The sequence below is a fragment of the Mustelus asterias genome, chromosome 12 (genome assembly GCF_964213995.1).
Source record: "Mustelus asterias chromosome 12, sMusAst1.hap1.1, whole genome shotgun sequence".
Taxonomy (NCBI): Eukaryota; Metazoa; Chordata; class Chondrichthyes; order Carcharhiniformes; family Triakidae; genus Mustelus; species Mustelus asterias.
The window spans coordinates 96,703,995-96,731,713 of record NC_135812.1 but is presented as its reverse complement, the minus strand read 5'-3'; the positions used below and the strand labels follow the sequence as shown (position 1 = coordinate 96,731,713).

At 44.5% G+C, this 27,719-nt stretch overlaps 1 protein-coding gene across 1 annotated transcript in view; it reads right to left on the bottom strand.

Annotated features, from left to right (window-relative positions):
• timp2a (TIMP metallopeptidase inhibitor 2a) overlaps nucleotides 1-5,908 on the bottom strand; it is a 72,711-nt gene extending 66,803 nt beyond the window's left edge. Inside the window, exon 1 of the mRNA XM_078225663.1 lies at nucleotides 5,542-5,908. Coding sequence (XP_078081789.1) covers nucleotides 5,542-5,671 — 130 coding nt within the window. The 5' untranslated portion in view covers nucleotides 5,672-5,908. The remainder of the gene's footprint in view (nucleotides 1-5,541) is intronic.
• Between the last annotated feature and the right edge of the window lie 21,811 nt (nucleotides 5,909-27,719).

Here is a 27,719-nt window from a genome sequence, read left to right as displayed (position 1 = left end):
CTCGTCAATTCTGGCCTCGGGTCACTGTCCGTGTGGAGTTTCCTCCGTGTCTGCGTGGGTTTCCTCCAGGTGCTCCGGTTTCCTCCCACACTCCAAAGATGTGCGGGTTAGGTTGATTGGCCATGCTAAATTGACCCTAGTATAGGGGGGAATTAGCAGGGTAAATATGTGGAGTTATGGGGATAGTGCCGAGGTGGGATTGTGGTCAGTGTAGACTCGATGGGCTGAATGGCCTCCTTCTACACTGTAGGGATTCTATGAATGTACCTTCACCTTTGGTACATTACCACAATAGCCTGGGGAATGCAGGTTATCATCATCAACAGACCGAGGTGGAGATACTGGACAACCACAATGGTATTAGAATTTTACAACTCAAAACACCTGGATTAATTCCAGCTCAGATTAAAGGGGTCAAATGTCTTATTTTTCCTCTGCCTCCTGAAAAGGCCCAAAGTGAAATGTATTCGAGCCAATTTAACCCACAACATGCATGCGATCCATAATTGGAACCAAAAATGTCAATGTCTACATCAAAGCTTGCTGATGTGGGAACGTAGATGTTCTGAGCTGGAGTTAAAGGGAATTGGTAAAAAAAATCATCCAAGCCATTCCATATATGACACAGGATGCAAATTGTAGCCAACTCCTTTCCAAAACACTAGTATATCTTGCTTTCATTGATTCAATGTCTTCCACAAAACAAATTTGAAACAGAAAAGGAAAATAATATAGAAGAATCATGAGTAAATTGAAGTCAGATAACTTCATTCCTAAATTCACAACATAAAATTCACAACTGCAATTAAAATGATAAACAGCTGTATTTTGTTGCATTCCTCCCATTTGGTATCCCTAGGTTAAATATTAAAATGATGCATAAATCAGCCTATGTGTAGGTCTGTCCTTTAATGCTCACTGTGCAACATGACCAATGTTTATTTGTGGGTTTATGAAATCAATATTTTAACTTTTCTCTTTGTAGTTCGGCACATGGCATGCATCAGGAGAGATGTTTAATTACAGTGTCCAAGAATACAACCATAGGCTATGTGTTTTAGTTTTATTGCCTGTTTTAAAGTAAAGTTTATTTATTAGTCACAAGTAAGACTTACATTAACACTGCAATGAAGTTACTGTGAAATTCCCCTCGTTACCACAGTCCAGTGCCTGTTCGGGTCAATGCACCTAACCAGCATGTCTTTCAGAATGTGGGAGGAAACCGGAGCACCCGGAAGAAACCCACGCAGACACGGGGGAGAATGTGCAGACTCCACACAGACAGTGACCCAAGCCAGGAATCAAACCTGGGTCCCTGGCGCTGTGAAGCAGCAGTGCTAACCACTGCGCTACCATGCCACCCTCCCAAGTTTATAAATATTAATATAATTTGATCACAGTTCTGATTAACCTTTTATTACAGATCCTGGTTATGCATTGTTCTCCCAGAAAGAACTCAAGTTTTCCTTTTTGGAAGAAAACAGCTGAAAAAAAAATTGGCATAATTACTTGTATAAAGGACTTGAAATCACCATCTGACGAAGTACCATTTGTAGTCATTATACGGCGGACACTGGGCTGACTTGCAGAAAGTTATATATAAAAACTCCATTGCGTAGTCCACCACAAAAGTAAACATGTAGGGCAATTCTGCTCATATGTTAAAGAAACGATATGTAATTTCCTTAAACCACCTCCATCAAGTTTTTCACTCAGACAAACAGGATGTTGGCTCTTTTGTCTATCCCCATCAGTAAATGCAGGAAGAGATCAGAGAGAGGGTTTTTTGTGATAGTTTCAGCAAAGTCAGAAATATTTTTTAAATTTGAGATTCAACTGGAAGTCTCCACTGCAGTTTAAAATATTTTTGAGCTGTCTCTCTTTGGGCTGGCTATAATTATTGCAGTCACTTGAAAAATATATTTAAATCTTTTTTGGTATCTATTCAGAGAAAGCTGAATCTACAAAATAGCCTGTGTACACAGGGACTACTGTTGGTTGATAGTAAATGTGTATAATAGATGATAATTTCAATTTCCTGTCTGAATATACTGCTTTATATATCCAGATCATGGGGAACAGCTTAGGGCTGCTTGCTTCAAAGCTACTGTAGATTTATGTGCATTAGTTCAGGAAGGAAGAAAGGTGCTTATAATCAGACATACATGTTACAGGAATGCCCATAGAAGCACAAATTAAAAATCAAGAATAATCTGAGATTTGGGAGCTATTTAGTTATGCAGTGAAACTCACAACAGTTCACTGCTGAAACCTTCCAATTCCCCAAATCATTTACAATATAATCCAAAATAAAAATAGCAGTCCTGTTATGAAATTACTGTCCATTTATGGAGGCAATCTGGAGGCTGATTTTTCACTATGTAATGCACAAGCAGCAATGGAAAGCATCCAACAGTTCCGTAGCAACTGCTGCCTCTAGTCATGAAGCACTTTTAACTTGGTCTGTACTCTCAACCGAATCTTTTAATGATCGGTTTTAAACCACTGATTCCAGTTCGGCTCCAGGAAACAGACTTTAGATTGTAATCGTTTGATGAAGTACAGGCTCAGCTTCTGGTCATCATCTGGACCCAAAACTGACTGTACAATTCATCAAAAGCTTATGAAGCCGAGAGCTAATTCTCTGTAGCTGTCAATGAAGTTGCTGCCTTCTCCCCATTGTCATCAATGTTGTTTATGACACTGTTTCATGGTAACCAAAACTGCTTTAGAAATGTGTCCACTGGAACAGCACAGTAATGGAGTTGCAATCATAGAATCCTACAGTGCAGAAGGAGGCCATTTGGCCCATCAAGTCTACTCCGAACACAATCCCACCCAGGCCCTATCACCATAACCCCATGCATTTACCCTAGCTAGTCCCCCTGACACTAAGGGGCAATTTAGCATGGCCAATCCAATCCACCTAAACTGCACATCTTTGGACAGTGGAAAGAAACCAGAGCACCCAGATGCAGACACGGGGAGAATGTACAAACTCCACACAGACAGAGAATCGAACCCAGGTCCCTGGTGCTGTGAGGCAGCAGTGCTAACCACTGTGCCACCGTGCTGCCCCATCTTCACATGATGCACTCCAATCATGTGGAGGTATGGAATGGGGGCCAAGTGATTTCCTCCCCCCCCCCCCCCCCCCCCGGCAGACATGGAAAAAGTAGTAACCAAACCGTGGCCGCTGTTGTAAATCTTACAGCAATCAGAAAGAATGACTGTTTAAAAATAAGGGATCGCTCATCTAAGATACAGATTAGGAGAATTTTGTTCTCAGAGGGTTTTAAGAGTCTCTGGAACTCACTTCCTCAAAATCAGTGGAAGCAGAATCTTTGAATATTTTTAAGGCAGAGTGATGTAGATTCTTGATGAACAAGGGGGGGGTTGAAAGGTTATCGGGGGTAGGCAAGAATGTGGGGCTGAGTTTACAATGAAATCAGCCATTGAATGGTGGAGCAGGCTCAAGGGGCAGAATAGCCTACTCCTCCTCCTAATTCATATGTTCGTATGTAATCACAGCATTGGCAGAGGCTTGAGGGCAGCTTTTCTGCCCACATGCTTGGCCCTGGATAACGCATGCTCCAGGAAAAACTAGATACACGAGAGAACAACAACACATTCAGGTGCCAGACCATAGAGAGGCCTTTGAAGATGTTGCCTTTCTGTTGTTAGATTGCTGTACTTGTTAATTTATTAGCTCATTACTTCTGTTGTTACATACAAATAATAAACATCTCCTGCAATGATAGCAATTTCCATGAAGCAGTTATAGTGCTTTTCAGTGGGTAGGTTGTAGGGCCCTTGCAACGTATCAACATTTGCACTCTCCCCAAACATAATAAAGTTTGAAAGCTCATGAACACATGGTACGATGTGAAATTCCTCGCCAGGTTTAGCCTTCCACTACCAATGTTCCGTTTCCTTCGACAGGCACATTTAGTTTAAAGTTTATTTACTTATTAGTCACAAGTAGGCTTACATTAACACTGCAACCTATTCAGGTACACTGAGGGAGAATTTAGCATGGCCAATGCATCAAACCAGCACGTCTTTCAGACTGTGGGAGGAAACCGGAGCATCCAGAGGAAACCCATGCAGACACAGGGAGAACGTGCAAACTCCGCACAGACAGTGACCCAAGCCAGGAATCAAACATGGGCTCCTGGCGCTATGAGGCAGCAGTGCTAATCACTGTGCCGCCCCTTCTGAATCAGAAGAAATAATTTTTGAATGTATGATTTCTCAGTTCCAATACTAATAAAGAATACATATTGAGGGTATATTCATAAAAGAGAGTGGGAATGTACTGCACTCTGGCTTTAAACCTTAACAGAGACTTGATTCTAAAAAACAAATCTGTGTAGTTATGTAATTTATCATTGTTTACCTATACATTGTACAATTTGCATGTACTAGATCACGGAGTTTGTCTTTTCACAAATAGGCAACAGGCACACATGCAATTAGTTTCACAACATTATGTCTCATTAATTGTGAACATATGTACTGGACATCACGTGATAAGCCAAGTAGGCATATGTTGTGCTAAAAATGGACATATATCAAATAATCCTGACTAGTTGTGCTTGAAACTATCAATTCAACCAGGCCATATAAATAAAACGATCCAAGCCAAACTAACTCAGAAACAATAGGTTCCCAAGAATACAAGCCAAACAAACAACCTCATGCCCATTTTCAGACATCACTTAACACTAGACTAATCCATGGGAATAAATCTTTGGTATTTTTTACACTCAAGCATATATGCCAGTAAGAGAGATGTAATGAAAGATTTGTTTGCTGGGATGTATTGTATCTGTGATGTGAAGTCTGAACTCAGTCATTCTGATGAATAATCTATATGATTATTTAATAATGCGTTGGTTCTAAAATGTGTTGAACTTTTTGCAAAATAGGATTTCTAAATCAAGAAAAAATAACAACTATTGAACATAAATTTGTAGACAGAAATGAATAAAATATGATCCACATGTATAAAACTCTGATCACAACATATTTTAACATGATACAGTAATGTAACTACAGTCTCACCATGAGTAAGAATTATCAGTCATTAAAAGAGCTCTGCCCGATAAACAAAGGGGCTGGACAAACAAATCGGTCTGTACGGAGGATTTGAACACACATGCTTTTTATTTTTGGAAGTTAAAATCTTAGACTGGCTGGTCAAGTATTATAAAAGGTTAAAGCTACAGGTTCCCATTTTCCAAGTAAGCCTGCCAGTCTTTGGGTAATATTTAAAATGCACCAGCAATGTTCCGCCCTGCTTTGAGAAAAAGAAATCAAATAATATCTGGAGATCGGGACTCCAATTTGTGACCTGACAGGAGAGGCTGTTTTGGGGGACACTATAACCTTATAAACTTTCCTCTCTTACTTTTGGCTGCATTTACTTCGGGCATTTGATAGGCAATTACCATATTGTACAGTGAATCCCGTATGAATGCACTCGTATTACATTTGCCATGGTACAGCTGGAAGTGCAAAAAAGATGCTTTCACTTACCTACATCTGCATTACAGAAAGCTTGCTGCGGATGGATCGGGGCACAGCTACACGCCTCGGCGATCTGTTCCACCCTCAAAGCCAGAAGCAGAAACAACGTTGCCACCAGATTGCTGACTGTAGCACTCATTTTTAAAATCTCACGGAACAAAAGCGAGGATCGCGTCTTACAGGGGTTGTTGCTGTCTCAGGCACGGCAAGTTTAGTTGTGTGGGCTCACAGAACAAGAAAAGAAATTCACAAAATGACATCTAGTTAACTGGTGCCGTTCCTCTCCCTCTGCTGTCTCTCCTGGGTGTGTTTTGCTCTGCCCTATCTGAGCTCAGCCCCATTTAATGGTTGGAACATTTCCTGCTATCCCCGCCTCTCTCAGCGAATGGACCAGTCAACAGCAAGAGCCAGTATTGATGGCCCTGTACCAAAGACGCCTGTTGTTTTTTTCATTGCTTGGGCAATTCCACACATTTTTCAGTTTAATGAGCTTCGAATCTCTCTGGAGTGCACTGTTGTGGTTCAGTTCATTAAAAAAAAGTATTTCGTATGGACTGGCAATAAACATCAAGAAAATGCAGAGATCTGACCTGATTTTCTGTCAGACATTGCCAGTACTCAGATTAAACTGTTATTAATCATACACACATTTCAGCTGAACTGATTCCTGTTACTAGATTCTAGAAGCTTCTTTTTTTTTACGAACTTGATTTAGCCACTTTTGTGTCTGTGAAAGAGATTCTACTCTAGCTGCTTTTATAAAAACTACAAGAGTTTCCAAATTTGCATCTAGTTCACTTTACACTTGCTTCTTGAAGATTACTGTAAATGGGAATATAAGTAGTTTGGGAAGCAAATCCTCTGCACATGCAAAAATATACAAACAAAACCTGCCGCCTTCACAATACTGAATTGATTAATGATTTCACTGTCTCTGTGCAATACAGTGCAGTACATCAGTTCAAGTGCTGAGTTGATTAATAAGCACCATGTGATGTTGTCTCCAAGAGGCAAATTGATTGGCTTGAGATCTTGAGATGTCTTGGACTTTCCTAGCAAAAAAGAACAACACTCAGATCACATCATTCTTTTCAGAATAAAATGGAAAAAGGATAATGTTGATTTGTGATCGTAGAATCCCTACAAAGTTTAGTTTATTTATTAGTATCACAAATCAGCTTACATTAACACTGCAATGAAGTTGATGTGAAAATCCCCTAGTTGCCACACTCTGGTGCCTATTCAGGTACACTGAAGGAGAACTCAGCATGGCCAATGCACCTAGCCAGCATGTCTTTCAGACTGTGGGAGGAAACCAGAGCATCCGGTGGAAATCCACGCAGACATAGGGAGAACATGTAGACTCCACACACAGTGACCAAAGCCAGGAATTGAACCCAGTTCCCTGAAGCTGTAAGGCAGCAGTGCTAACCACTGTGTCACCATGCCAAACTGGGTAAAGTTAGAGATACTGTGGATAGTCATTGTCCTAGTTAAGGGTCTAATTTATTTTATTGTTGTTTATCTTATTCCTTAATAAAGCTTTAGTTTATTTAAAGTCATTACAAAACATTTGGCACAACAATCTCTTGATGTCAAACCTTCCCACATGATATTGAATTGCAAAATACAGTTGAGTGTCAAGTTTCCCTTCTGGGATTTGGAATAATCTGATGTTTACCGTGTTCTTAACACCTGAGATGGGGGGACGGGGTGGGGGGGGGGGGGGTGGTTATCTGTTCTCCCTAAATATGGGGTAATGGTCAAATGTTCAGTGACTGCAACTTGAACACAATAACTTGAGACTAGTACCGATCACTGAGAAATAGTACAAAGTATAAGGTTGATCCCAAGTCCCAGGTTTGGTCTTTAATGAAAGTCTGGAGAAATTTGGGTTTTTTGGCCTGGACAGGAACCAGTTGACACAGAGGGTAGAATTGCCCCAGAGATCAGCAATGTCTGATATAGGGTGGGGAAAGCAGTGTTGGGCCTGCCAATCTAATGGTGGTTTTTTTTGCTGAATTGTGCGGCATTTAATGTAAAATAATGAACAGACCCGGATTCATGTCATGTCATTAGTGGGTCGGTCTCTAATCTGCTCGCCTTGCTGTGACATTAGAGATTCATTAGTCTGAGAGCCATATTTAATGGCCTCTCTTGTCCAGAGTTGGCACTCTCCAAGGACAAGGAAGCTGTGAGGAACTCACAACTGCTAAAGCTAAAAAAGCATGCCAACCCCAAATTTAGAGATGCTTCCTTCGAGCGCCTTTTAGATGCACTGAAGGCTCTCTGCAGTGTCCTGTACCCCTGCTCTAGGTGAGGACCAACAAGCCAGGACACCAATCCAGCATGGGAGGCGATGGTCAGCACCAATGCCCTCCAATGGAGGACAGTCATCCAGTGCTGAAAGGGGATGAATGACCTCCTCTGTTCGCCAGGATAAGTCACTCTTCTCATCACTCCAAGCTCACACGTTCACAGACCCATCACACATCCACAATGATCTCACGCAATGCCACCTCAAGGGACACCACCACTCATTTTCCCACACACACTTCATCTCCCTTTAAGTCATGTCCTTATCCCATCCATGGCCTCACTCACCAAACCAGCTTCCCATCCATTGACTCTGTCTACACTTCTCACTGCCTCGGCAAAGCAGCCAGCATAATTAAGGACCCCACGCACCCAGGACTTTCTCTCTTCCAGCTTCTTCCGTCGGGAAAAAGATACAAAAGTCTGAGGTCACGTTCCAACCGATTCAAGAACAGCTTCTTCCCTGTGCCGTCAGACTTCTAAATGGACCCACTTTGCATTAAGTTGATCTTTCTCTACGCCCTAGCTATGACTGTAACACTACATTCTGCACTCTCTCATTTCCTTCTCTATGAATGGTATGCTTTGTCTGTATAGCGCACAAGAAACAATAATTTTCACTATATGCTAATACATGTGGCAATAATAAATCAAATCAAAAATCAAAATCACACATGCCAGGTATCCTTATCATATGCCCTGGCACGCGTCCTGCTTATACTATCTCCATCTGTTTTCAGAGGGCAAACAACAAAAAGGAGGAGTTCCAGACTGGAAGGTGAGGGGTTGGGGGGGAGGGAGGGAAGGGGGGGGGGGGGGGAGAGGATTGCCTGAACTCACAGTCCTCACAGACTTTGAGGATAAAATGATTCATTTGGCCAGTGAGGATGAGAAGATGGTGGCATTCAACCAAGTGAGGATCCTGCACTATAACATTCATCAGACAATCCTGCTGTGAGTCATGTCTCCTGTTTCCTGCCCTACACTAATGATTTCTTATTTCTTTAGCAGGCACATCAGGGAAGCAGCGGAGTGAGTCCACGAGCTCTGCTGCAGACCCCAGCCTTGAGCAGCATCAATGAGCAATCTACAGACATGGACATTGAAGACTGTCACAGTGCTCGCCCACACCCTCCACCAGCGCAGAGACACTCACCAAGTTCTAGCGTAGCCTTGGGACCACAGCCTTGGGCACGCCGCACTGTCTGATGCACAGGGCAGGAACATCCCAGAGTGCTGGCACTCAGAGGATTGCTGGAGGCCAGTAATCTGCTGAGTCCAACTGTCCAAGTCAGATGTGGAGTCTCTGGAATTGGTCATGCCTCATTTGCTGAAGCTGCAAAGATAAGGTTGGGAATATTGGGAAGGGATGTCTGCTGTACTCCTCAGATTGTAAGGAGTCCATCTACCTTCAGGCTGAGGTGATAGTGCCAACAGGTTAAGGCACCAAGATTAACACTGGTACGGTGGTGGCTGCTGTGGAGACCTTAGTCCAGGACATCTTTTCTGTACTGCTGCACTGCATGGCAGGGGCACATCCTGGCATCCATAATGTGAATGTCAGAGGGGGTTAGGGCATCTCAAATTCACTCCAGCTGCCTCTCCCTCTCAAGGAAGGAGCTGGGACCCTTGGGCACCCATAGTGGGGAGATGAGCTGGTGCACAGCCCAGGGGGATTCAGATGACTCGGAGGATGTCCAGCCCATCTGAATTCCGTCTTCCTGTGAACGTTCTGCTCCAACTCCACAGGCTGGGGAGGATGACACGGCCACACAGCAGGACCCCAAAAGCAGGCCGGGGCCCCTCAGATCTCAGCGCTCCTGGGGATACCCACCAAGGTCATCACAGACAAGAGGGTGTAGCAGTCAGCAGGCTGTTTCCACCTGTGGATGTTGGGGACGCACCAACTTGTAGTGGCAGGGTAAAGGCGGTTATAGAGGCATAAAGGTTTACAGCATGGAAAGAAGCCCTTCAGCCCAATTTGTCCATGCTGCCCTTTTTTTTAAACCACTAAGCTAATTCCAATTGCCCACATTTGGCCCATATCCCTCTGTACCCATCTTACCAATGTAACTGTCTAAATGCTTTTTAAAAGACAAAATTGTACTGCTTCTACTACTACCTCTGGCAGCTTGTTTCACACACTCAACAACTTCTATGTGAAAAAATTGCCCCTCTGGACCCTCTTGTATCTTTCCCCTCTCACCTTAAACTGATGCCCTCTAGTTTTAGACTCCCTTACCTTTTGGAAAAGATGTTGACTATCTAGCTGATCTATGCCCCTCATTATTTTATAGACCTCTATAAGATCACCCCTCAGCCTCCTACGCACCAGGGAAAAAAAGTCCCAGTCTATCCAACCTCTCCTTATAACGCAAACCATCAAGTCCCAGTAGCATCCTAGTAAATGTTTTCTGCACTCTTTCTAGTTTAATAACATCCTTTCTATAATAGGGTGACCAGAACTGTACATAGTACAGGTGTCATTGTACAGCATGGGCATGGGTGTTAATCACTTGTGAATAATGTGAACTAGTGTAAATAAACTCCCACTAGTGTCACCCTGTCTATGGCTCCTTGTTATGATGAGCAGTGTTTGTCAGTCTGAAGTGAAAGCGTGCTTCCTGTGCAAGATAAAGGCGAGTGCCTCAGTCCAAGGCCTCTTCGCTGTGTTGTGTGCAATCTTCCCAGCACACTGATGGTGGACCTTCACAGTCACTGGACACGGCAGGCATACCTGCTTCTCAATGGGACTTATCATTGCTGCCAGAATGTCCTAGGCTGGCTTAACACTGTTCCATCATTCTCCCTCTGTGCTCTCTGAACTTTTGAGATGTGGCTGGTCCCCCATCTCATCAGCTTCTGTCGCCAGTAACTCTGTGGTCCTGAAGGGTTCAGTTCACGAAGGATGCCTTTGGATCAGGAGAAGTTAAAGTTTTCCTGCTGCATCCCCATGATATGATCCTGTTGATTGAGTAACAAGCAAGCTGCCATCAGCTAGACAGGAGTCAGAACTTCACAGAAGCTCTGTGAGGATCTATGGACTGTCCCCATGCACGTTGTCATCATTCCCCTGGAATATGGGGACTATGGACATCTGCTGCGTCTCCATAACAGCAACCTTATCACAGCGGGTATGTGTGCTACCATCAGACTCCAGACCAATGCTCACAGATGCCATGTGAGGATCTATAGAGTGTTCTCACTGCTTGTCATCATTACCCTCCATGAATCTAGCAGCCATGCATGCGTCCTGATTACACCTGTCCCATCTGGACATCGCAATGACCTCTTGGCTGTCATCCTTGCTTTCGAGGACCTCCTCATCCTCATCCCTGCTGATGTCCTCCTCATCGAAGGAGATGTGCAGCTCTTCCATCTTCTCGTCTCGTAGCTCCTCCCCTCGTTCCAGCACCAGGTAGTGCAGCAGCTGACAATCATGCATGGCCCGCTCTGTGGACTGGATTGCAGGGCTCCACCAGACCAGACCAGGCACCAGAACCTCATTTTCAGCATCCCTATTGGTTGCTCCACCAAAGTGCGAGTTGCAGCATGAGCCTCGTTGTAACTTCTCTCTGCTGCGCTCTGTGGCCTCTGCACGAGCATCATCAATCGAATCTTTAGTGGGAGCCCTTGTCCCTGAGGAACCAACCTGCTGTGGACTCTGGAAGGCGTCAAGGATCTGAGAGCAGTTGGGAATGTAGGAGTTATGAACATTCCCTGGGAATCATGCACAGACGACAGGATGGATTTGGCCTGCTCGCAGACCAGCTGAACATTCAGGGAGTGAAGTGCTTGCAATTGATGTAATTGACTGCTTGTTTCCATGGAGATCTGAGTGTCAGGTGAGTGCAGTCAATGGCACCCTGCACCTGTGGAAACCAGTGCTCTGTGCAATTCCTGGAGCTCTAGCTTGATCCCGGTCAAAATGCACAAAAGTTGTGTGCTTCCGCAAAGATGAGATCTGCGTGGAGGCTTGCAGGATCCCGCTGAGATAACCACCTGTGGAGCCCTAGAAGGAGTGACTGGCATAAGCATTGAGCGCTGCGGTCATTTTCATGGACATTGAATCCCCTCCAAGTACCTGTGGTACCAAGCCCTGCAATAGGTGGTAATTGTGACTAATCAGTTCCCTGGACATTTGTAATCTTTGACAACACTGGTTCTCGATCATTTGCAGGAATGATAGGCGCCATCTGTAGACCTTGGGTCTAACAGAGTGCCTACGAGCAACAGCTCTCTGGGTTCATCCTCTGCCTAAGGAGAAGCCTGGCCGCCCCCTTGCTCTCAAAAGTTCTGCTCCTGTCTTTTACGAGCCAAGGGCCATGGTCACACTCTTCTCTGTCTTCTCTCCTGCCTATAAGCAATGAGACAGACTGCGAGATCATCAGGCTCCATCTTCCTGACCATCCCCTTACTGCAGTATCAAGGAGAGAGAAGCGATGGTCACCATTTGTCTGCTAAGAACCACTCTTTGTCAAGCCATCACCTGCAGTTGCCTCTCAAGGCCCTGTTATGCAGGCTGCAGAGTCCTAACCACCACGTGGATACCCAGGGCATGATCATACCAAAAAGATTCGAAGCGCTGATGTGCGAGAAAACGGAAGAGTTTCAGACCTGTTTTTTGGGAGAATTTGAAAATGAAATCCTATGACATTCTGTCAACTTTTTGAAGTGCGATTCTCACCAGTTTGGGGGAGGAGGAGGAGCCTAAGCTCGCTAGTGAAGCCACCTGAAGACTGCTTGGGGTGCCATTGCACAGGCACCCCAATCTCCCAGGGAACTGGGAGATCTACTGCCACCCCCACTCCCCCTATGGACATTGCTTACCAACCACCCCCCCATTCCAGTCTCCCTGACCCCCGCCGATCAACCCTTTCTTGCATACCTCCCCGCAGTGCTCTCCCTTGCCTCCCAGCCTGCAGAGCTCCCCCTGCAGAACTCCCTCATTGCCTCCCCTTTCTTAGCCCCATCCCCACTCAGGCACCACCCCCTTGGGCTCTACCCCTGGCATTGTTATGGTGCCTGGTGGGTAGTGCCAGGATGGCCGATGGGCAGTGCCTGGGTGCCAGGTGGGCATAGCCAGGCTGGCACTGCCCCATGAGCACTGCCTGACCATGCCCACAACCACCTGAGGGCTTCAATGGCTTCTGATATCCCCACCGAGGCCATCACATCTGGTCTCCACTGGTGGAGACCAGCTGTGACTGTCACCGGTGTGAGGACTGACCGGCGAGGAGGTAAGTGCAAGTGAGGTCAGAGAATGCTGTGTGGGACTCATTAGTGACATGCTAAGCATGTCATTAATATTTAAATTGGCTTCACACCTTTTTGTACATGAAGCCATTCCTGCTGACAAAACAGTGCCGGTAACTCTGTGCGGCGAGAAACTGGGCGTGAACCCGATTTGCTGTTCCGCATGCAATCTTACCGGCTTGCCATGCCGAACGACCCTCCCGACCCCACTCCTGCCAAACACCATATGGCTGAGCGGCAACAGCTTTGGCCACTCAACTGCATCCTGCTGCATCCTGATCTCTCATCTCAGGCTTAGGTATTGACCTGACCTGCACTCAAATTCATTGCTTTTGCTTGAGGGGCACTTGTCAGTGTGAACTCTAACATAAAGCAAGGGATTAGGACTGCACCCCTCATGATCTGTGAGTGCTGCACTAAGTTGAATGCATTCACTTTCCCTTGGAGTTCAGCTTGCCAGGTGAATGCCTTTTGAAACCAGTCGTACATTGCGCTGTTCTGAAATCACAGTAACTTCATTACAGTGTGAATGTAAGCGTACTTGTTACTAAAAAATAAATCTTTACTTTTAAATCACGCCAATGTGGCATTTAAATTTGACACGGGGGAATGATTTTGGTGTGCGGCCTCTATAATTCGATGCAAATTTGTTATAATGCGGTTCCACAGCAGGAAATGCGGCCTGCCATTGACAGAGAAGGGGATGACCACCTCTTGCATTCACACCAGAGGGAAACACGTCAAGGGCCTTCTGGCAACATTTTTCAGTCACGACACTGAACCTGACTGGGCTTGGTAAATCCCAGCCATAATCTTTGAGAAGTATGCAAGCTTGTTAAGAGCATAAAGAACTTTAACCTGGAATATTGTTTTTATTTAACTGCAGTAGAGCAAAGGGACATATGTTTAAACTGGTAAAGAAACACTTTAAAACAGTACTAAGAAATACTTTCAAAGACTGATCAATATAATTTTATAGATAGAATAGAGGCAAAAATCTAGAATCCTTCAGAAAACAATTGTACACTAAATTCTGGAGTGGGAACTGGGTTCTTTTTGGATGGATGAACTAACATGGCCTTCCTTTATGTTCTTAGGATTGCACTGGAGGAGGTGGTCCAGGGAGTGGGCTTTCCCACATTGGAATTCACTTACTACCTGCTTCCAATCTGCTACTGACATTGGGAAGTGTTGTAGAGGTTGTTGTAGTGTTGTTGTGGTTCCCGCCCAGTACCCAGGGTAGTGTCATGGCCTGGAAGGCCCCAGAAATTATTTCAAGAAATATTTTTGATAATCCCTCCCATGAAGAACTTGATTAGTTGGGGAGCCTGCAGTAGTGGGCACAACCTGTTAGCATTAGTCCCAACAGTTCTCCAATTATCATCTCTCCCTCAAACGAGCCTGGTCTAAGAGCCTCCTGAAGTCATGGAAGTGAGATGATGCTATCTTGATCCTGGGCACTCCAACAGGGCCAGGAAAAGAACATCACTGCATTTACTGCTACTGGAGTCAGATGACTCATTGAAAAAAAGCACTATTTGCTTTCAAGTGGATATAAAAGGTCCCATGGTACTATTTCAGAGAATCCAATATTTATCCCTTAATCAGCAAAGAATCTGTCAATCTATCAATACAAAACAGTCAAACTGATTTTAAGGATCCCTTGGGATAGAATGATAGGGAATGGTAGTATCGTTAAAACACAGGTAAGTGAGTGAATAGTTAAGGGAAGCTTGTTGGCATGTACTGGAGAGAGAAATAGGCCGGGATTTTATGACCTTGCTTGGGCGAGGCTCGTAAAATCCTGCCCGAGGTCTACGGAAAATTCTGTTCTGCGAACCTTGCCCGCCCTGATTCTGGGGCGGGCTTGGCAGCAAAATTCCAGCCATAGAATTCTGCACTGATAGTCCTCAATGAAGAGCAGATACGAGGGCAGAGAGAGAGGTCCAGGGAGAGGGGGAATAGATCAGGAGGGTGAAAGGATCCATTGAACGGGGGTGGGGGGAAGTGGAGAGGACTCCTGCCCAAAAAAGTGAGCATGGAGACAAAGGCAATTGAAGGAGAGTTCAACATTGTACCAAGCCCAAAATTAATTGAGGTGAGGATGTAAGGTGTTGAAACTGAGTCCTTTGCTGAGTACAGAACATACTGCTCTTCTCTCCAATGGGATTTCCGTCTGTCTCTTTTACCATGTTCACTTTCATTGCTTTCCATTTCCCTCTTTGTGTTTGACAAGTTATTTACCAAAACTTGCTTCCACAGCCACATTTCCTTCCTCAGTGATTGTCTCCATCTCTGACACAGCCCTGTGGATTCCAGCTGAAGTTCCAACCTACACGTTTTGAATTTACCCAGGATTACACAGGCCTCTGGGATATATAACACTCCGCAGATTGCTGTTCTTGCGCACTCTAAGATTATGCTCAGTGCCATGCATTACCATATGTATACACTCACCCTCTCCCTCCAGCAGCACTGATGCAACCTCTCTTAAAATTGTCCTTGACCCAGTTTCATTTCGTTCTTCATCTCATCCGGCACCTTATCTAGAAGCCTTTCAGATGTTATGGAATGCAAACTCCAACAGCTTACCAACACCAATACCTATTTGGGATCCTCCACGCCTTCCTATTCCTTTGACACCCTTCCTTCTTCTAATCCCAGTGTATGCTCACTTCTTTGAGTTCTATTAGTCCAGAAACTCAGCTAATGTTCTGGAGATCCTGATTCGAATCCTGCCATGGCGGATAGTGGAATTTGAATTCAAAAAAAATCTCTGGAATTAAGAATCTACTGATGACCATGAAACCATTGTCGATTGTCAGAAAAACCCATCTGGTTCACTCATGTCCTCCAGGGAAGGAAATCTGCTGTCCTAACCCGGTCTGGTTTACATATCACTCCAGAGCTACAGCAATGTGGTTGACTCCCAACTGCCCTCCAAGGGCAATTAGGGATGGACAATAAATGCTGGCCAGCCAGCGACGCCCATGTCCCACGAATGAATAAAAAAAAGGATCCTTTCAAGCGACTCCAGTATTCTCCCTCTACCTGGACCCCTCCTTTTTGATTTGATTTATTATTGTCACATATATTAGTATACAGTGAAAAGTATTGTTTCTTGTGTGCTATACAGACAAAGCATACCATTCATAGCGAAGGGAATGAGAGAGTGCAGAATATAGTGTTGCAGTCATAGCTAGGGTGTAGAGAAAGATCAACTTAATGCGAGGTCCTTGATACGTGACCTCAGACTTTTGCCTCCTACCTGGTCTAGAGCTTTTCATTCAGAACTGTCCGTGGAAAACTCTTTCTCCACAGATGCTGCCAGATCTCCTGAGTTTTTCCAGCATTTTCTGCTAAAATTAACCTTATTTCTGTCATGTACTTTACTGGGCAATTCTCCCATTAGACCTTTCCCTTTGCCTGTTTTCAATGAGGATGGCCTTCAGTCATTCACTCTGGTACCAATTAGCGAGTCATTTGAAAGATATTTTTAAACTTAAAAACCGACCCCAATTATAGTGCGAAGGCAATTCTCTTTCTCCTCTCCTGATAGACACATAGATGAAATGGCTGACATAATGACAAAGTTCAACTGGCTTAACATTTAAATGTTAAATATTGTAATTAGCGCTTGGAAAAAACCCTACTGGGGGTGGAATTGCCTGATGCCCAAATCGGGAAAGCCTGCATCTAAACATGAAGAGGAAAACTCCAGGTCCTGAGATCAAAATTACACCTTAGAACTTACATTAAGCAAAATGTTAAGACAACCCAGAGAAAATTAAGCTGCAGCTGTTAATACCATAACCTACGTCACCAGGCAAGCAACAGAAACTCCTGACTGGTGGAGACCAGCGCCAAATTGCACGCACATTATTATAAAAATGTGGTTGATGAAGCCAATATGTCTGCAACTGATTCTTGAGAGAGTCTCACTTTTCTGGCTCTTGATGGTAAAAGGAACAGAATATAAACGACAAGTGATACCATAAGGCCTGGACAACAAAAACAGATTTTGTTAAGTTTGAAGTGAAAAACAGAGAGTTTGAGAAAATTGATATCCTTTTTGATAAATATTCATTGATTTCCACAAGCATCTGTGGATCACAATAAAAGGAACCACATTTTTCTTTTGGAGAAGCTCACGCATTCTCAGAACAATCACTTTGCCAACAAGATGAAAAGACAGAAAATAGTTTACATTTTAAAAATACTTTAAGGAGCACGTTGTCATGAAGGTACAGATCTTTAACTTTTTGAAAAATGATTTTTCAAAGTCTAACTGAAATTTATGGAATTTGAAATGAGAACAAACTGCTTTCAAATGCAAGGCCACCTTCCAAGGTGAGGGCAAAACAAGAACCATCAAAGGAGAATGTGAAGAGAGACATTTCACATCTCGGCAGACATCCTAATCCCATCCCCTGCTGATCGATATCTCAGAATGTGGAAATGATCTGAGTTCAAAGGAAGCTGACTCTGGGATGTGAGACATGTTGTTTGTTCCCTTTCAGAATGTGGAGATGCCGGCGTTGGACTGGGGTAAACACAGTAAGAAGTCTCACAATACCAGGTTAAAGTCCACTAGCAAAATAGTCCAATACCAGCAAAATCCACGAGCTTGCGAAGCGCTGCTTCTTCATCAGGTGAGTAAGATTTCAGTTTACAAACAGGGTATATAAAGACACAAACTCAATTTACAAAATAATGGTTGGAATGCGAGTCTTTATAGGTAATCAAGTCTTAAAGGTACAGACAAAGTGAGTGGAGAGAGGGTTAAGCAAAGGTTAAAGAGATGTGTATTGTCTCCAGACAGGACAGTTAGTGAGATTTTGCAAGCCCAGGCAAGTCGTGGGGGTTACAGATAGTGTGACATGAACCCAAGATCCCGGTTGAGGCCGTCCTCATGTGTGTGGAACTTGGCTATCAGTCTCTGCTCAGCGATTCTGCGCTGTCGGGTGTCGTGAAGGCCGCCTTGGAGAACTCTTACCTGAAGATCAGAGGCCGAATGCCCATGGCCGCTGAAGTGTTCCCCAACTGGAAGAGAACATTCTTGCCTGGTGATTGTCGAACGGTGTTCATTCATCTGTTGTCGTAGCGTCTGCATGGTTGCCCCAACGTACCATGCCTTGGGACATCCTTTCCTGCAGCGTATCAGGTAGACAACGTTGGCCGAGTTGCAAGAGTATGTACCATGTACCTGGTGGATGGTGTTCTCACGTGAGATGATGGCATCCATGTCGATGATCCGGCATGTCTTGCAGAGGTTGCTGTGGCAGGGTTGTGTGGTGTTGTAGTCACTGTCAGAATACACAGGGAACTGGGATTTAAAAAAGCCAACTGCAGGTCTGCCCGACGTGTACTGGTGCTCGGGTATCAGTACGTGTGACACAGAGACAAGAAAAGATAGCAGGCAGTCACCCCTGCAAAAAGCTTGCAGGTAGAAAAGGATCTCTCTCACTACCTGCGTATGGAGAAAGCTCAGCAAAAGCCACAGGCTAAAGGAAATCAGCAAGCTTTTCAGCCATCCTGTAGAATCCACTGTCTCCAAACCAACTGCTCATCTGCCAACGTCAGCTCTACTTGAATCACGCAACATAACGGCTGCAATGTATAACCATCAACACTCATGGACAAGACAAAGACTGATTTGTATATTTTTAAAAACTTTTAAATGGACTTTTAACTCGTTATCTGATCAGTGCGTGAATATGTGTATGTGTGTTGTGCTCTTTATTATTTTCTCTGTTTTTTTTTAGTCACTAATAAATATACTCTTTCTTTGACTCACAAAAGCCTGGTTACATTGACTGCTTCTAAAAAGTAAATACATTTACATTGGGAAGGGATTCTTTTAAATCAACCTTGTTGTGACCAACTGAGGGGAGTGTTGAATAAAGAAAGGGAGCCAGCTAATTCATCCATTGGTGAAGTTAACAAATTAGGGGACTTTGCCCATGGTCTGGTTATAACAACATATAATAATATAAAAACAAAATACTCACAGTGTCACTTATGGTCACTACTTTGTGCTCTGTTTATTGGAAATTTCTTTATCTTTGCCATAAAAGGGAATTCAGGACATAAAAACATAAGAACATAAGAACTAGGAGCAGGAGTAGGCCATTTGGCCCCTCGAGTCTGCTCCACCATTCAATAAGATCATGGCTGATCTTTTCGTGGACTCAGCTCCACTTACCCACCCACTCACCATAACCGTTAATTCCCTTACTGTTCAAAAATCTATCTATCTTTGTCTTAAAAACATTCAACGAGGTAGGACGAACTACTAATGGAAGAAGACCCCCTCTGGACTATGGAATTTATTGAGGTTTTGAGGCTTTGCAAATTGGCAGATGAGGGCAACAAGATTAATTGTAAGTTTAATACATTCTGGTTATTATGATAGGCGAAAGAGGTTGAGAGACCATACTTTAGAGAAGCATAGTTTAGGAGGTGATCTGGTTGAGATTTATAAGATGATTAGGAACATAGAAACAGGAGTAGGCCATTCAGTCCCTCAAGCCAGCTCTGCCATTCATAGAGTCATAGAATCCCTACAGTGCAGAAGGAAGCCATTCGGCTCATTGAGCCTACACCAACAACAATCCCACCCAGACCCTATTCTCGTAACCCCATGTATTTACCCTGCTAACACTAAGAGACAATTTAGCATGGCCAATCAACCTAATCTACATTTCAATAAGATCCTGGCTGATCTGTGGCCTAACTCCATGTACTTGCCCGCGGCAGAAGGTTAAGTTCACAATTTTAAGTTCTACAAGTTGAGATCCAGGTTAGGTGTCAGGGTGTGATTTCTTTCCTGTTCAATAGTGGATGTGTGGAACAGGCTATTGTGTCACGTGGTAGATGTTGACTTGCTGAATTAGTTCCAGTGAGAGTTGGACCTGTTGCTGGCTGGGCAGGATATCATCTCATTCTCGGGGGCAGGTCCTGCGAGGAATTCAGGGGTAAGGGGACCTCCTGGAGTAGTTTTGACCACCTCGATGGTCAGAGAGGCATTTCCGAATTTATTGTTTCCAAACTGGCCTGGCTTTTTTTCAGATTTATCCTGTCTTCCAGGAGATCACCTGGTTTAGGGTGGTGCGGGCTGAGGGGGAGAAAATCTAAACTGTGGTGCACAAACATTACTATTTTATGGGCAAGGTTGGATGGATCAAGGGATCTTTATCTGTCTGTCATTGCTTATATGTTCATACTGTAATCATTCAGGCTAATAACGTGTTAGCAAATATATTTTCTTCAATCATTATTTTGAGAAAAAATACCAACCCCTCCTTTTCTAAAGATTACATGATTTTTCTAGAAACAGAGAAGATTAGAAATCTTCCCACTGTGTTTATAAATCTCATTAACATATGGCATGCAGAGGCAATAGTTTCCTAATGTTTTTGATGTTAAATCTGTCACTGCCTGTCATGAGGTAAATCGTATTCACAATTAACACTTCGTTAGTATTTTACGAAGTTGACAAAAGTAGGAATGATTATCATAGAATCATAGAATCCCTACAGTGCAGAAGGAGGCCATTGAGACTGCACAGACAACATTCCCAATCAAGCCCTATTCCCATAACCCCATGTCTTTACCCTGCTAATCCCCCTGACACTAAGGGGCAATTTACCATGGCCAATTTACCTAACCTGCATATCTTTGGAGAATGGGAGGAAAGCAAAGCACCTGAAGGAAACCCACGCAGACATGGGGAGAACATGCCACAGACACAGAGAGAACGTGCAAACTCCACACCGACAGTCACCCGAGGCCGGAATTGAACCCGTGTCCCTGGCGCTGTGAGGCAGCAGTGCTAACCATGGTGCCACCGTGCCGCCCAAATCATAGATCATTTAACCCATCAAATTCATCCTTCAGTAGAAACCAATTGTCCTCCTGGACAGCACTGTAGTCTTGAGTCACAACTCTAACGTTTTAAAATTAGTACACCAATAATGCCTGGTTCCCCCTTCTGCGGCAGTTTGTGGAGCCTTATTCGGGAAAAACTTGAATCCAAACCAAACAAGAGCTGTGGAAAATATGTGTTCAAGGGCTGGAACTCTTAGGCCAGAATTTAACTAGTGGGACTTTAGGTTGAAGTGGAGGGAGTGAATTAAAGGAATGGGATTCCCTCCAGGTTCCTGTCTGCCCCAATCACACAGCGGTTTTATGCTGGGATGGGCAAGGTCTCAACAGGAAGCCCACTCTTACCCCACTTGAGGCCTTTAAGTGGTCAATTATTGAGGTCCTGCCTGCAGCGCTCATCAAAGCTTAAATTGACTATGCCGCAGTCGGAGATGACAGGGATGTTGCATGACGGGAAACAAGACTCCCCCCATTCTCTCCCCCTCAAAGATTTAGCTTTAGATTTGAGATTTCCATTTTCTTAAAATTAAATGAACATTTGCAGGTCATTGGGCATCATGGTGGCACAGTGGTTACCACTGCTGCCTCACAGCACCAGGGACCCAGGCTCGATTCTGGCCGAGGGTCACTGTCTGTGTGGAGTTGACACATTCTCCCCGTGTCTGCGTGGGTTTTCTCCGGGTGCTCCGGTTTCCACCCACATTCCAAAGATATGCAGGTTAGGTTGATTGGCCATGCTAAGTCCTTAGTGTCAGGAGTCTAGGGTAAATACCTGAGGTTACGGGGATAGGGCCTGGGTTGGATTGTTGTCGGTGCAGGCTCGATGGGCCGAAAGGCCTCCTTCTGAGCTGTAGGGTTCCTATGATTCTAGGTCAGTAACTGAAATATTGAGGAATGGCATCATGGTAGGCTGGTGAAAAAGGTTGGATCTCATGGGATAAAGGGGGAGGTGGCTAGATGGGTGGAGAACTGGCTTGGTCACAGAAGACAGAGGGTGGTAGTGGAAGGGTCTTTTTCCGGCTGGAGGCCTGTGACTAGTGGTGTTCCGCAGGGCTCTGTATTGGGACCTCTGCTGTTTGTGATTTATATAAACGATCTAGAAGAAGGTGTAACTGGGGTGATCAGTAAGTTTGCGGACGACACAAAATTGGCAGGACTTGCAGATAGTGAGGAGCATTGTCAGAAGCTACAGAAGGATATAGATAGGCTGGAAATTTGGGCAAAGAAATGGCAGATGGAGTTCAATCCTGATGAATGCGAAGTGTTGCATTTTGGTAGAAATAATGTAGGGAGGAGCTATACAATAAATGGCATAACCATAAAGGGTGTAGATACGCAGAGGGACCTGGGTGTGTGATGCGCTATCAATAAGGCGAAAGACTACCGATATGCCAATGTAAGTGTAGGCTTTTATTCACAACAGAATCAGGTGCAGATCCCAACATATAACCAATCTGGACTGAACAAGGGGGAGGAGACAGCCACCTTTATACTAGGTGCCGAGGGGAGGAACCAAACTGGAAGGGGATGTGTCCAGGTATGACAAGCACACACAACGGTGGTCCATATAGGACAAAGGCACAACTGAGGTCCACCACAGTGTGCAAGTCCACAGATCCTTGAAGGTGACGTCACAGGTGGAGAAGGTGGTGAAGAAGGCATGTGGCATGCTTGCCTTTATAGGACGGGGCATAGAGTATAAAAGTTGGGGTCTGATGTTGCAGATGTATAGAACGTTGGTTCGGCCGCATCTGGAATACTGCGTCCAGTTCTGGTCGCCACACTACCAGAAGGACGTGGAGGCTTTGGAGAGAGTACAGAGGAGGTTTACCAGGATGTTGCCTGGTATGGAGGGGCTTAGTTATGGGGAGAGATTGGGTAAACTGGGGTTGTTCTCCCTGGAAAGACGGAGGATGAGGGGAGACTTAACAGAGGTGTATAAAATTATGAAAGGCATAGATAGGGTGAACGGTGGGAAGCTTTTCCCCAGGTCGGTGGTGACGTTCACGAGGGGTCATAGGTTCAAGGTGAAGGGGGGAAGGTTTAACACAGATATCAGAAGGACATATTTTACACAGAGGGTGGTGGGGGCCTGGAATGCGCTGCCAGGCAAGGTGGTGGAGGCGGACACACTGGGACCGTTTAAGACTTATCTAGATAGCCATATGAACGGAGTGGGAATGGAGGGATACAAAAGAATGGTCTAGTTTGGACCAGGGAGCGGCACGGGCATGGAGGGCCGAAGGGTCTGTTCCTGTGCTGTATTGTTCTTTGTTCTTTGTTCTTTGGCATCAGGAAATTATACAATTTGTAGGGGTGCAGGAACAGAGAGACCTGAGATGTGTATGCAGCAAATCTTTGAAGGAGGTAGCACAAGATGAGAATACTGTTAAATAAGCAAAATGGATCTTCACTTTAGTAGTAGAGGCATAGAGTGTATAAGCAAAGAGATTATCCTAAACATTTCTAAAATAATGGTGAGTCCCCAGCTGGACTATTGTGTTCAGATCTGGGCACCATGTTTTGGGAGGAAGTCAGGGCTCTAAGAGAGAGAGTGCGGACCACCATTTACAGAAAGGTACCAGGAATGAGAGTTATATAGAGAGATTGGAGAAGGTGGGATTGTTCACTTTAGATCAGGGATAGTTAAGAGGAGATTTAACAGAGATGATTAAAATCATGAACGGTTTTCATAGAGTTGGTAAGGGAAATCTGTCCCCAATGGTAAAAGGATCAGTTAGCAGGGAGCATAGATTTAAATTGATCAGCTAAAGACCCAGAAGCAACACGAGGAAAATTTTGTTCACACAGCGAGTTGTCATGATCTGGAATGCACTGCCTGAGTGCGTGATGGGGCTGATTCAATAGTAATATTCAAATGGAACTGTATAAGGAAAACTAAAGGGAAAATTTATACGGGTGTGGAAAGTGAATAGGACATGGAACTAATTGAACAGTTCCTTCAAAGAGCTGGCACAGGCATGATAGGCTGAAGGGCAATGCTGCACATGGTCCAACAGGTCCACAAACGAACAGACGCCAGGCCTCCTAAAGATGAGGTTCGGATGTTTGGAGCGATCAGGCACAGCTCTCCAATACTCACCACAGAGAGTGTCCTGGATCATTGTTGTCTGCTGCGCCCTGCACAACCTTGTGCCAAAAGAGGGGATGCCTAGACCGAGGGACACATGGAGGTCTGAGATGTCTCCTCTGACGATGAACATGGTGAAGGGGATGGTGATGATGGACAGCAGGATGTCGCAGAGGCCCATTGCAAGGATATGATGTGGCAGAAAGGCCCATGACAATCTGATAGCTACCAGATTCCTGGCAGAGTAAGCTCGTGAGACATTTCCTTTACTATTTGGTTTACTATCCTCTGCTAGCTGACAGGTCCCAGCTCCTCTTTGGTTACAAACATTCCATACGTACTTTGATTTATGCGAGCTGAGTTTAATTGCACTACTTAACGTCTGCCCTGTTGGTGGTTTGATCCTTTGAATGCACCAAAATATGCTGACATAGAGGCACTAAATGCAGGCATTAGACCCTGCAAAGCACTCCATTCTGCCATGACTTTGGGCACCTGTAAGTGGAAATGAGATTTTTCCTATGCTCTGAAAAAGTTTCCATGGCAACTTGGAAACAATATCGGATCTAACCTCGGCAGGGACACAGTCATGTGACTAACATCCTTGCTCCCAATGCTGGGCAGACCTTGCAGAGGGCTCTTTCAGTCAGAAGCAGATATGTGGATCCACAGGGATGAGAACCTGAGAATACCATTTGACCCCTCGAGATTGATCCTCCATGCAGATTGTTCAGGGAAGATCATGTTTCTGCTCCCTGATTGCCACTCGCCCTCAGTAAATCCTTATCCCTTGACATCTCTATCATCCTGGAACATTTTGAGGTTACTTTGGAATCCACTCATTGACAGTGCCTGCACCTGCACTTTGGGTCGAGTAGCAACCATTCCAGACTCTCCAATCATAGAGATTCTTAGTCCTAGATGGTCTTAGCATCAGTGTAAGACAGTGATCCATCATTGTGGACATCCCAGCCAAGGTAAACATCGATCCCGCATGGATCCTGCAGAGGCCTGTTAGAGTGGCTGATGCTTCACATGGATAGCCTCACAGTCCAGCACACTCTCTTCCAGTTCATGGACTAAAGTAAGAAGTCTCACAACACCAGGTTAAAGTCGAACAGGTTTATTTGGTATCACGAGCTTTCGGAGTGCTGCTCCTTCATCAAGTGAGTGACTCATCAATTATTGACGTAAATTGTGCCGAATGACAAAAAATCTCATGTAATACAATCGCTGGGAAGTTCATGCGGTGTAACTTCCTTGCCTCTGAGCCAGAAGCTCCAGGTTCGAGTCCCACTCCAGGAATTGATGAACAAGAAAGGCAAGTTCATGAAGGCGTCAACAGTGTGTCAACTTGCAAATCCTTCCAAACATACCAATGGCTGGCGTAAGAGCAGGAGAGACCCCTGGTCAGCCATGCTTGAAATGGAATGGCGCACCTCAAGCTATAAGCCCCTGGCAACAGACTAGCGACCTGTTCCTGGAATTGCTAGCTATGGAAACGGACGAAAGCCTGACTTAGTGCACCACTAGGTGCCGGAAGAGAATTCCAATCGGAATGACTGTAGCTTTCTCAATTATTCATTAATTCTGTGGGAGCTAATCTATTCATTTCTTTCTTCCTAAGTGCATAGATTTGCTGTGTGTCATTTAAAGTGACTGAGTTGAATTTAACAATTTGTCAAAATTATAAATGAAATAGATAATTTAAATCTATTCATTTTGAAAAACCATGGCTTCGAATACAATTAATGTGGCTGCTATACCAACCTTGCATAATTTTTCACCTGCTTTTATTACTCATGGAGTTTTCCTAACTTACACTTTCAAGTATTATTTTGTTCAGTCATGTAATAGTTTGCTCCTCACTCAATATTTTGTCCACAGGAATGAACTCTGGAGCTTTATATTAAAATGCAGGATTTAGAATCGTACCTGACATTTATCATCACACTGTCAGGATGAAACTAACCTTTAAAAACAACGAACCATCAGCACTGTAGACTGCATCTTTGTACATTAAAAATTAAAAATTAGATTTCTCAACCACAGGGTGTTTTGGCAGGATATGAGCAAGTAGAACGTGGTTATGATACTAATTACATTTGGAAAGGCAACTCAGCCTAGCAAGCCCAGAAACATACAATCAGGCAAAATGCCCAACACCCTCTAAAACAGTGCAATACATCATCATCAATTAAATGTCACTGTGGGCTAAAACCTGTAACCCTAACAATGCTGGTTCTCCAAAGAAAATAGTGGTCGGGACTCTACAAGCCCATTAACTCCTGGCGGGCATCGCGTTGGCCCAGAGAATCAGACATCAGGCAAAAAACGAGTTTTGCGCTGGGCCCCAAACCTGTCGCGATGCTCCTGGCCTGCCATACCAGCCCCGATTGGGTTCCCAGCCAGAGTGGGCGGGAACCCGATGATTATTCAAAAATGGCTCTTTTAAATATGATTCGTGGGCTTGACACCCGATACAATTCCCATCTACTATTCACCTGCCTCCCCAGAGGGATCTATTCCAGGTGGGCTTTGGTGCTGGTAATGACCAGCATGGATCTGGCGTGTTGGACCTTGAGGGGAGGGGTCAAGGAGATAAGTCCAATGACGTTTGGCCTCTCTGAAAAATAAACCTGTTGAACTTTAACCTGGTGTTGTTAAACTTCTTACTTTCTGTCACTGCCAGGCTGCAGAGGGAGTGTTCCAAAAGTGGTTGAGTGGGCTCAGACTCGGGGCAAATGGTTGATCTCAGCATTGTTTCCTGGGATGGGCTTCCCATGGCTGGACTGCCCCTTCTAGCCTTGGCAGACCTGAAGATCAGCAAACTTGAAAATTGAGTTGGCGGGAATTTGGCCACACAGTCAAAGCTGTATAAGGAGTATAGTATGGGGCTGATGACACAGCCTTGTGATTTGATTTGATTTGATTTATTCTTGTCACATGTATTAGTATATAGTGAAAAGTATTATTTCTTGCATGCTATAAGACAAAGCATCCCATTCATAGCGAAGGAAAGAAGAGGGTGCAGAATGTAGTGTTACAGTCATAGCTAGGATGTAGAGAAAGATCAACTTAGTGCACAGTAGGTCCATTCAAAAGTCTGATGGCAGCAGGGAAAAAGCTGTTCTTGAGTCGGTTGATACGTGACCTCAGACTTGGATATCTTTCTCCCGATGGAAGAAGGTGGAAGAGAGAATGTATGGGGTGCGTGGGGTCCTTCATTATGCTGCTGCTTTTCCAATGCAGCGGGAAGTGTAGACAGAGTCAATGGATGGGAGGCTGGTTTGCATGATACACTGGGCTTCACTCGCGACCTTTTATAGTTTCTTGCGGTCTTGGGCAGAGCAGGAGCCATACCAAGCTGTGATACAACGAGAAAGAATGCTTTCTATGGTGCCTCTGTAAAAGTTGGCGATAGTTGTAACGGATATGCCAAATTTCCTTAGCCTCCTGAGAAAGTAGAGGCGTTGGTGGACTTTCTTAATTATACTGTGGCGTAATGATTGAAAGTAATTTAAGATGTGCTCCCTTAAAGGTACATGTCATCATATCACAAGTGGTGCTAGAAGAGCAGTATAGAACTTTAAAACTAAAATCAGTGAGAGAACAAATGGTATTTTTATGATTTTGG